The sequence below is a fragment of the Gossypium hirsutum genome, chromosome A03 (genome assembly GCF_007990345.1).
Source record: "Gossypium hirsutum isolate 1008001.06 chromosome A03, Gossypium_hirsutum_v2.1, whole genome shotgun sequence".
NCBI lineage: Eukaryota > Viridiplantae > Streptophyta > Magnoliopsida > Malvales > Malvaceae > Gossypium > Gossypium hirsutum.
The window spans coordinates 2,502,972-2,515,020 of record NC_053426.1 but is presented as its reverse complement, the minus strand read 5'-3'; the positions used below and the strand labels follow the sequence as shown (position 1 = coordinate 2,515,020).

General features: G+C 30.4%; 1 protein-coding gene across 1 annotated transcript; it reads right to left on the bottom strand.

Annotated features, from left to right (window-relative positions):
* Positions 1–8,527: 8,527 nt before the first annotated feature.
* LOC107963658 (ACT domain-containing protein ACR8) lies at positions 8,528–11,147 on the bottom strand. Its single transcript, XM_016900089.2, has 7 exons — positions 10,788–11,147; positions 10,653–10,698; positions 10,398–10,512; positions 10,229–10,296; positions 9,567–10,133; positions 9,368–9,472; positions 8,528–9,280 (listed from the first exon to the last, which is right to left on the bottom strand). Exons 1-7 carry the CDS (start codon positions 10,847–10,849, stop codon positions 8,915–8,917), a joined length of 1,329 nt encoding a protein of 442 aa, XP_016755578.1. The 5' UTR covers positions 10,850–11,147; the 3' UTR covers positions 8,528–8,914.
* Between the last annotated feature and the right edge of the window lie 902 nt (positions 11,148–12,049).

Sequence of the window (12,049 nt, the reverse complement as noted above, 5' to 3'; positions counted from 1 at the left end):
ATATTGTTATAGTTGTGTGATTCAAATCCTGTTTGGTCCGACCTGAAAAGTTCGAGGTGCAATTCGCTTGTTAAGGAAATAAAATAGAGAGGCAAAATAGGGGATCTGAGAGGACGAAAGACCAAGAGTTATTTAACCCTTAAAATGTCCAAAACCTCTTGTATCATTTTTTTCAACATTAGTAAATTTCTCCTCCTCTACCCGTGACTTTTCCTGATAAAATTTTTCCACATAAAATTTATGTATTCTTATTTTTCTTCTTATTACTTTGCGATCATTCCCACTGCTATTATCGACGTATAGTATAACATATATAAAATTTCATTAAACTTGGATTCAATCCTTTAACATATAATTTATTTTAGATAGTGATTTTTACTTGTTATATGTAAAGATTTTAGTTAAAAATATTAAAATTATAAAGTATTATTATAATAATGTTTATTATGTCGAATATTCAACTATACCGTGACACCAACTTAATCTAGAAAGAGTAAGAATGATTGCATCCAAATAGCATCAAAACAATAATAATATGAAATTTTAAAAATTGCAAGTATGAATGTAAGACAAATATCGTTAATTTTAAACAAAAGTGATTAATCTATCAATGGTGAAGACAAATATCATTAATTTTAAACAAAAGTGACTTATCTATCAATGGTGTTGCAAGCTTGATGATGTACTCTTCTTAAATAATGTTGGAATCTCAAGTCAAGTATATAGAAGCCAAATATGTAGGCGCCTATAGAAAGATGAGATAACAATGGTTGCCTCTCTATTTTTATACAATAAATTAATAAAATAAGAGCTTATTAGTATTAACTGGCTTAAATAATCATTGAAATATGGCATTATATTATAGTATTTTTTTTGTTAGTTAACAAGAAAGGCCAAGAATCTCCTTTAGAGGAAAATGCTTTTGGTGTATACATTGTGTGGGGATGTAAACAAGAAGTTGAAAGCTAGCAACACCAACTAAGACAAAGGCATAGACAAATTGAAGCATTCAAGTCATAGAGAATCTTAATTCAAAGAACAAAATGGCAAATTATATGAAAACATATCTCTACACATCATTTGTTTTCGTGGATAACCCCCATACACACACACAAAATGTTATATATATATGTGTGTCAATTTCAATCCTCATGTGTTAGTGCAAGGCATATATATGCATATGTACTATTGGAATTGAGTTAGGCATAAACTTTTGAGGTGTAAACACTGTGGAGTTAAAAGATATGCTAATTGAAAGCTAGGGTTGAAAACATAAGGAGACTTGAAGTAGCTAGGTGCAATGGAAGGGGAAATTCATGAAACCGACCTAGTTTTTTTTTTGGTGGATAAGGTTGCCTAATTAAGTTTTCTTATAGTCTAGTTTGAAAATTGGGATTGTGAGGAACTCCATTTTTGGGTGATGACGATCATGGGAGAAATTTTAAGTGGGTATCAAATTGGATGGGCATCGGATCAAGTCAAGTTGGATAATCTGAAAATGTGTGGTAAGCTTTTTCAATTAATTACCATCATTGAGAAAAACTCTTAAAAAATAGGATATTTCAAAAGAAATTTCACTCAATCCCACATCATTAAGGAAGAAAGGGGTTTGACGCTTTTATAAAGAACTTAAGTGGTTGGTTTCCTAATGCACGAGTATCTTCTCTGGATGTTATTCTTGCTCCTTTTCTTAGAACAAAAGAGTTTGTTGAATAAGGATAAACAAAGAGCTTGTAAAATGGCTGTGTCCAAGACAGCTTAAGCTTTTGTAGGGACAAAGCTAGAAGTTTATATTTGGAGAGCCAAAATAAAATTAGTAAATTTATTTTTGTATGTGTTTGTTATTTTAGAATTTTAAAGGGATTAACTGAACTTCTTTTCATTTTTGAAGGGAGGCAAAATATATTTTTACCATTAAATTAACTTATAATTTAAAAAACTTTAAAGAACTAAATTGAATTTTTACCATTTTAAGGGGGCTGAGCCCTTGCCTACCCCGTTGGTGTCGTCCTTGAGTTTTTGGGTGATGATTATCTGGAGATGTTCTTTAGTGGGTTAATATATATTTTGCCTAAGGGTGTGTTTAGACAACAAAGGGTATACAAGATGTAATTGTATTTACTACCTCTTGTAATTACAAGGAATTCCTTAAATGGGTTTGACCGATAGAATGTTATTTCATGTTTTGTAGTATAAATTGTAATTACATAACTATATAATTTAAATTCCAAAAAAGAATATTAGTTATTATAAAAATATCAATAATGCTTAAGAAAAAAATATTTTAAACAAGTAACAAAAATTCGAATCAAATAATCTTATATAATATGTTAGTCCAAGAAAGTATTCGGCAATACAAGTACTAATAAAATTAACAAAAAAAATAAATATTTTATGCAATTTTATCTAACTATTAGCCCTTATTTGTTCGGTTATTCTCTATCGCATTACTCATCACTATCAATTGGTTCTTGACCACATATAAATAAATAATAAATATTATGCAATTTACTTAAATATTTTTATAAATTATATAATTTAGTTAATTATTTAGTAGGTAAAAATATATGGGAAATAATCTCTCAAATGTATGGGAAATAATCTCTCATCAAGCTTGTTATAGATTATTTAAATGAGATAAATAACATATATTTATATCTAAATATATATGCATTAAAATTAATTTACTATTGGTATTGTATAAAATAAAATTTTAAAGTTAAATCATGTATGGACATGCAGTAGGATAATTGGATTTAGTGTAATTGCATAAATACTCTTATTCTCGCTCTCTCACAACGTAATTAAACAGCTCCAATTATACTCAATTTAGTGGGTGTACACATAAATTTCGAGTTAAAAGTTAACTAGAAATTTCGAAGTTAATTTTTATTGATAACTTCAAAAGAGGTTAGAATCTTGGGAAATTTCTTAGTAAAGAAATCTTTTTTGATTCTTTTCTTGAGTTTGAACTTTGATTTAAGGGTAATTTGACTTGATTTTGAAGGAGAGATGCTTAGATGGGAATTTGATTTGATTTGGACTCAAGGATCATCGAGACTTTGAATCAATGTTCTCTACTTCAAGTGTCGTTGAGATTTGATCTTGAAAATGGATTTGGACATCCTATCTTCAATTTATTTGGAGCGAAATGTGGCTTTCTTCAAAAATGACTTTTGACATCTTATCCACAGTTGAATTGGATTGGAATGTGACTTTTCTTCAAAATAAGTATGGAGTTTGTTAGAATTTCTTCAATTGATTTGGGTCAAAAGGTGTCTTTAATCAAAAACGATTTTTCCTTAAAACGAATATGGTGTTTGTCAGAATTTCTTTAAGTTCTTCGGCTACTTCAAAGATTGCTATAGAGATCTTCAAAGCTTTTTGAATTTGTGAATATATAGAATAGTTTGGGATGACCCCTTTTTATAGTCCTTTGGCATTCAATCCTTCACCCCACAAATCCGCAATTTTACATATCTATTTTTTTTTAACAAGTGAGTTGTAATTTGAACTTTTCAAGTTGAATTAAATGGGATTCGGATAATACGACTCTAACAACTATAAAATATAAAAAAATAAAAAATAAAATGGTGATTGTAAAATGGTGCCGCCTTCTTTTAGAAACACCCTTTTAAATTAAATATTTTATTTACTTATTTTTATTAAAATGTTATTTTTTATAAGTGGTATGACTTGATACGTTGACGATATCATTTATTATTGTTCAAAATGATTCATTTTCGTAAATAAATTTTTCCGGAAAATCAAAAGAATTTCTAAAGTTGCAAAGAGGGTTATTCTCTCTTTATTTTACAAGTGATAACCGATTGAAAGAGTTAGAAAGTTACCACACATTTTTTGAATTATCAGACACGACTTGATCAAATGAGGACTTCTGACCCAACAACCCATGCAATTTGGTCCCCTCCGATTCCCACTCAAACAGTTCGAATGATCCATCACCCATATTTAGCTGTAAAATTGATCACATGAATTGTTTGTTTTAGGCAAACTCAAAGCAAAACTTTACGAAGCCATATCACAGTATGTTTTGGAATATATGCTGGCTGGGACAATGGGAGATGGGTTGGAGAATATTAACACTTAATTATATTTACTTTACTGGGACACAATGCACATTGAATTATCACTTCAGATTACAAACGTTGACAACTCCAACTCACAAGAATTAATATCTTTTAAATTATATACATGTGTAGTTTAAATTATGCAGATTGAATCTTAATTCAATTAGTATAAATATTGTTGTCAATACAAAAGAATGTGGGTTCGAATGCAATTTTATAGAAGCTAAATAAACAGGAGCCTATAGAAAGAAGAGATAACAGTGGTTTGGTTACTGTTTTTATATTATAATCAATAAAATATGAGATAATTTGCAGTAATTGGGTTAGAAAATCATTGAAATGTGGCATTCTATTTTATATAATAGTATTTTGAGTTGGTTAACAAGTAAAGCCAAGAATCTCCTTTAGAGAAATAAAAAATGCTTTTGTTGTATACATGGTGGGGGGATGTAAACAAGAAGTTTGAAAGCTAGCTATGCCAAATAGTAACACCAACTAAGAAAAAGCCATAGACAAAATTAAAAGCATAAAGAATCTTATTACAAAGAATAAAAGAGAGACTTATATGCAAACAATCCCTCTACCAAATATTTCCTTTCTTAGATAACAAAAAATATAAATACAAATATATGTTTGACCAATTATAATATAAAATTCAATTAATATAATACATACAGACGAAAAATCAGATAAAAGTCACTCCTACATTTTCTAATTGTGAAGAGGGAGACTCATCAACCAAACCCAATTTTTAGTTTTCTTGGTGGATAATGAATGTTGCCTAACTAAGTTATGCTAAGTCTAGTTTGAATAATGGGGTAGAGAGAGGCATTCCATTTTGGGGTGTAAAATTCACATGGGAGAGTTTGTTTTTAGGTAAAATTGAAGAGCAAAAGCTTTAGAGGCCATGACAATATGTTTTGGAATAAAAGTTGGTAGGGACAATGGGAGATAAAAGATGGGGTTTGGCAATTTTAATTCTTTTAATTAATTTTTTTAATGTTATTCAAGTTTAAAGTTAAGTACGTAATAAGTTTCATTATATTTACAAATTATTTATAAAATCATATTATTAGTGAGACTTAAATATTGATACTTTCAAACTATTGAAAAATACTTGATCTATTATATTAACTCGTAATTACGTTTAATAGATTTAGAATTTAAATCTTAAAATTTACAATTTTTTCATTCAAATGTTATTATATATTTGTTTTGTTTTGTTTTTTATTTTTTGTGGTTTCAAACTCTTGGGTGTTTTATAATATATTTTATGATTATTAAATTCAGGGTTTTATAAAAATTTTATAAAAAGGATAGCCCAACATTTAGTTTTTTGAATTTAACAACTTTTCTTAATTATTGAATTTTGTAATTTTTTAAATTTTGATCCTTGTGATAATTTGACACTTTAAAATTTAGTTACGACATAATCTAAATTTTTTAAGTGATAGCATGGTATAATATCAAAGTTTCACGCCATCACATAAATTAAAATTGAAAAAAATTGTAAAATTTCAAGACTAATATGAGGCAAAAAATTTTAAGGATTAAATTAAAAAGAATACAAAATTTTCGGATTAAATGTTACTTTATCTCTTTAACAAAAAAGCATTATTTTCGGTATCCACTGTTTGGAGTCCAAATGCGATGAAAAGAGAGTAGATAAGGAGACCAACAAAACAGAAAAACAAATACTAATATGAAAAGGAGAGCCATTGATATAATAGAAACTAAGCTACTGCAGTGCAGGCCATCATCCATCAAACTTTAGCCTTAAACCATGTGCACTACCCTCCAACAGTATCAGTGTCAGCGTCAAACCCACCATAACCGGCGCACTTGCCGGCATGTGAGCCAAGGACTGCCCTAAAAGTCTCACCCCAAACCTCACGCGGTTAACTGTTTTTAAACCCCCCCCCCCCAAATTTCTATGTGCTACATACCTTAGCTACATGTCTTTTAAGGTCAAAAGTTTGTCTTAGTTGTTTCCCACCTCTTACAATAAAAATCGCTCAGAATTTTCCCATTTCATGTGAAAAGGGTAGAAATTTTTTGGTAAAGTAACTTCCAATCATGTTGTAAATTTCGATTTCCAACAAACTGGTTATTTTTACAAAATTTTAAAATAATTTAATTTTTGTCAATTTTGAAAGTGAGTAACGAATTTCCAGTCAATTATGCATAATTTTGATATGTATTCTAACAAATTTAATCTTTAATGTTTATATATTTTGCGTAAAAGTTGATAGAATGTGTTAATGTTTTGTGCTAAATTTGTTACAATACCAATGAAAAATATGTACAACTGATAGAAGAACATTAATGTTGTGATTAATTATTATTAATTGTTCACTTTTGAAATTTATAAAGATTAAATAGCTCTGGATTTTTAGAAAAACCAGTTTGCTCAATATTGAAATTCAGAGAGATCGGATAGATCTTTTTCTAGTAAAAATAATATGAAGGCCTTATACCAGTAATCGAATTGCATTTTAGCCACTACTAAAAAAATAGGCAAATTAGTCCTTGTTGGTTAAATTTAAAGAGCAAAATGATCATTTTTGTTAAAAATTTTATTCATTTCTATTGTTAAAAATTAGTCCTTATACGTCAATATGAGGTACGCATGACACACCACATGTAACTGTTTAGTTATTCTATCAGTCACGTGAGTTTTTAATTGTATAAATGGATGAATTTTGTAATAGATAATACCAATTTACTTTTTAATCTAATGTATAAAAATTAATTTATCTATTTTTTAATATAAAAGACAATATAATTTGTCTTATAATACACGAAGTTCCATGGAAATTTTACCTTTTTCTCTTGAAATGGGACACCCCCATGGTCCACATATTAATGGGTAAATTTTGAAACAGTCCAGCTATTTACAGCTGTTTAGAGAGGTTTTTACTAGCATGTGTCTAGTGAATCGAAACAACCTATATAACCCTTCAAGTAATTAAACCTTTCGACAACAGAGGATCTTGTCGGGAAAGGCAGATAAAAATAAACATGGTAAAGACAAGGCCGACTTTTACTTTTGCTTCTCTTGTCTTTTTGACTACTTTCATTGCCAATTTGATTCAATTTAATTAATGATTTTTTTACAGTGAAGAGCCCTCTAGCTAGTAGTGTTAGTAGTAGCTATAGGCACCAACTTTTGGACCAATCGTTGAAGTTCAATTTTATTGGATAAATTATAATTTATAATCTCATATGGGACCTTCAATAGTCTACTTCATCCTTGGCTGCTCTGCCTGTTCATATAAAGATTAAAAAAGAAAAAAAGACAAAGCAATGAGGACAACAATAACAAGCCAGGGCTCATGTCAATGCATGAACAAGGTCTTTAACAATGGTTTTCTAGTTATTTTAGTTTACTATAGAGATGCTTTAGCCAAAATACATAATGTTGATAATATCAATTTGATTTGTTTCACATTCATTCATTGTTTATACAGACACTAAAATGCGGTCTTTTATTTTTAAGAGGGATCAAGATCCCTACTTGCCCCTTGTATTCGTCTCTAACAAAGTTGATGATGTTGTGTTTATTATTAATAGGAGAAAAGGGAGAGAGGCTAACAGAGCCCCTAGCCCCTTAAAATGAGAAATTATTATTTTAAACCTTTCAAAATTTATAAAATTTTAAATTAATATATAATAAAATTATAATTTAATCCTAAAAATACTAAAACTTTAGAATTACATTTTAATTATTATAAAAATATATAACTTAATTTCAGTTTCATCCTTATCACTAACCCTAATAAAAGGAATTCCACTATAAATTTCTACCATAATTACTTGTGTATGTGGGTTAATTGATTGTTGAAGACTTTATAATAACTCTATACATCTAAAAAGTTAGGCTAGATTTTTCTAGTCACCTAACCTTCACTACCCATTTAAATGAATGGCCATTACCAACTTATAGAAGTTAAAAAGTTAATGTTCAATTTGTTATTTTAGGCCACTTGATTTTAATTCAAAGTAGTTGGATGAATTTAGGGCTAAACACAAAAAGAGATTGCTTGGTTTATTAAGCTGATACTTAAAATACTACCCCTCCTATATGCTAATAGCTACCCAATTTTTAGGGTAGATTAGGTATACTTTTATATAAAGCAAGATATTAATAAAAAAAAGAAAATTAAATAGGTATTATTTTCATCCTTTTCTCTTTTGATTATTTCCAAGTTGCTTATTTATCACTTTCTTTGTGCTTGATTCAATGGATTTACACATTGGATTAGAAGGTAAAATCCGTTCTCATTTCTACACGTATACATCGTATTAACGTACAAAGATTAATTTTTAACAATAAAAAAGATAAATTTACCAATTTTGTTTATAGTATAAGAATCTCCATAATACTTTTATCGACAAAAACAATATTAAAGGAAAATCGGATACTAATATATAAATAAATAAAAACAAGTCAAACATTATAATTAATTAAAACTAAAAAGGTGGTATATGTACAAATGTTGTGTTATAATAATGAACCATAATTTTTTTCTTCTACCTAATCTTGTTTTTTTTCTCTAATCTATAGCATAAATTCACAAACCCCAAACAAGACTAGGGGGGTAAATATAAAAAAATTGGTGGAGCTGCCTTTCAGTATTGGCTATATGATTTCCCCTATCTATTCAACCACCCAAAATCTCAACAACAACAACAATCACCAAATTTTTGCAGCTACTTTTTTCATATTTACACAAAAGGGGCCCCAAATCTCAACTCTTAAGCAAAGAATATGCCAATTTGCCAACCAATGAAACAAATCTTTCTTTTTGCAATTTTCCCATTCAAGAATAGGATTTAATCAACCCCAAGTTGTATAGATTCCTTCTCACTAGGCTACCAAGTGATAACAATACCGCCCCACCGACCCCGACAGCTTGTTGCTCTTCGGGTTCGGCTTTTTGATGGTAAACCGAAGGTAGTTGCTTGACCTTTAAGTTACCTAAACCGATCTTTTGTCGTACTGCTTCGATGGTTTTGGGATCAGCTAGGTTTCCCGTTGCGTCGGTTACGTAGAAAACATTTAGGGCTACGTCGCTTGTGGTTGATATCTCAGCTCTCGTAACGTTAAGGCCATTTTCTCTGAATGTTCTAGTCACGTCGGCTAATAAACATTGTCTATCTGATGTGCATAACTCAAGCCTTACACCCTGAAATCAAATCACAAAGAGATGAACACTAGAAATCGAAAGATTCGATCTTCAAATAAAAGATATGTTCTTGGAATAGAATTATACCTCGGATGCTCTTCTTTCGACTGCAGCTTGTAAACATTGGATTAAACGATGTCGTTCGGGTTCTGAACTAACCGGTATTCCGTCTCTGTGCCGAATATAAAATTCCTGTAAGAAACACAAACTAGTTTTAAGTAAACAAACCGAAACCATGTAATAAAATGTTCAAAGATTTTATGAACAATGAAACAATTTGAAGTACCAAATATGCTTTATCGCCTGATGTTTTGATAGTGGCATGAAACACAACATATTGCATATCTGTCAATGTGCAAACAACATCAAACAGGAGTTTAGTTCGGTCCTTGCATTGAACATTCACCACAGAATAGCCCCTTTCCACCCAATTTTGCAAAGTGACAGCCGGCAACTCCGACGTATGTTCCAAAATCGGTTTCCGTTCGTAATCACGATCTGCAAACATCATTTGATGCAACCTTCTTTCAGTATGAGTTACGGCCATAGAAACCGTGGTTTTTGCACTACGAATATCGTTATCTCCTTTCAAAACATTCCTTAAACGTGCTTCGATTTTGTCAATTTGTTGCGAGTCTTCGATTGGCGACCCTGAATTACAGTCTTTAACGAAAATCAAGGATGCAATTCGACCGTTATGAGTCCATACTTTAGCATCAACCACATCGCATTGCAAGTCGGCTAAAACCGCGAATACTTCAGATAAAAGACCGATTCTATCGGTTCCGGTTAATTCCAAGGCTGTTAAACCATTAAATCCATGGCTTCTATCACAATGAGTGGTCTCAATGGACTGTATAAACCACACAAAAACACAACAAAAAAAATTCAGTTTCATAGCAAATTAAAAGGGCATTCAATGATTGGAATGAACTGTGAAAAAATTACCTGTTCAATGTAGCTAATAACACTCTCATCAGTTAATTTGTTTCCATTCAAATCAGTCACATGAAAAACTGCAAATTTATAAAAAAAAAACCCAGAAATATTAATAAACTAAAAGAGAAAACTTTATATTAAAAATCAACTTTTGTTTCATGTAAAAATTTCAGCTTACCATCCATAAACCACTGTCCATCAGATGAAATATAAGCCTTTTTAATTGAGAGATTCAGATCCGTTAAAACTTGAACAGCATCCAACAAAATTCCATGTCTTCTAGCACTATCAACCTGATCAAGAGAAAAAAAACCAGAAAAAGAGGAACTTGAACGAGTCAAAATTTGAAAATTCAAAAGAAAAACATGAGACCCACAAGTCAAAATTTTGGGCGGTGTGTTCATATTGGAAGAAGGTTTCGTAAAAAGCTAACCTTGACCAGAGTCGCAGTGGGACAAACACCATTGTCGATCACAACCCTGTAAGAAACACACAAGAACATAAATTAAAAAACCCAGAAAATAGAAACATAAGAAAACCCAGAATCAAAACCAAACAGAACACAAACCTGGGTGTACTCATCCTTATAACAAGCTTTTCATATTCATCAAGACAAGCATGCCACTCCATTTTTTTAGCTTGTTGTTTCTTTGAAGAACCCCAAGAAAGATGGAAGCTTGAAAGGGAAAAGGAAGCCTTTTTATGTGTAGAAAAGAAGGGAAAAACAACAATGGTGTTGGCTGAATCAAACAAGGCTAAATGCCAGTTATGCTCAAAACTCTTGCACTTTGTGTTTTGTTCTTCGACTAAATCGCTATTAACAACTGCCCACCAAACTTTTTTTTTTTTTCTTTTTCTTCCCTCGTTTTTGTCTCTGGGAAAAGAATATTGAAGTTTTTTGTAAGCGCAAAGCACGCCTTTGTTATATTAAGACTTAACCTTCCCCTTATATATGTATTTTTAAGATTCATAAATAAATTTTTTTATACGGAAAGGGTGATGCGAAATAGTTTACTTTTCATTTTAGTCCTTCTATTATGTTAAACTTTATAATTTAATATATCAAGTTTAATTTGATATAACTGGGTCCTTTTCCTATCATGTTATTAGTTAATCTAAACTGACTAGATTATAATACATCTTCGATGTGGGTAAAATTTACGTAACAAATGTATTATTAAAAGTTCATACAAAAGATGAATGATGTTTTGGTTTAAACGGTAAAGCTTGATATTTGATAAAAATGTAAAAAGATAAAAATATTCTCATAATGATAATATAATTTACTTTCTACGTAAAGGGGTGTTTTAGTAATCTTTTAATTGAATTGAAACCTGATTAATTCATGACATCAATTTAATTGAGAATTTAATATAAATTTAAATAGATAAAAAATAAAAAATGTTCAGTTAATCATGAATTTATATAAGTTTTTGATGAAACCAAAAAACAATATTATCAATTTGGGCTTAATAATAACATTGTAAAATTATTAACATAGTAGAGGGACTAAAAACGAAATTAGACCATGGGAAATGAAGAGAGGGAATTAAAAGAGGAGAGAGAGTGGCGTGAGTAACGCCTGCCCGAAAAGTCTGCCCGTGCTGACCCAATAACGCTCCCCACTCTTCAAACTTTTTAAAACTCCACGTGTCGCTTGATCCCCAATCGTGGTAGTTTATAAGTCCAGCTCGGATGCCACCTGTACTTATGCCCACACAATACTATTGCGTTCCTTTGACTCAATATTTTAAAAGTAGTATTCACTGATCAACGGTCATAGATCTATCCACGTAGATAAAGCGGGGACCATCTTGGCTTGAAATTTAA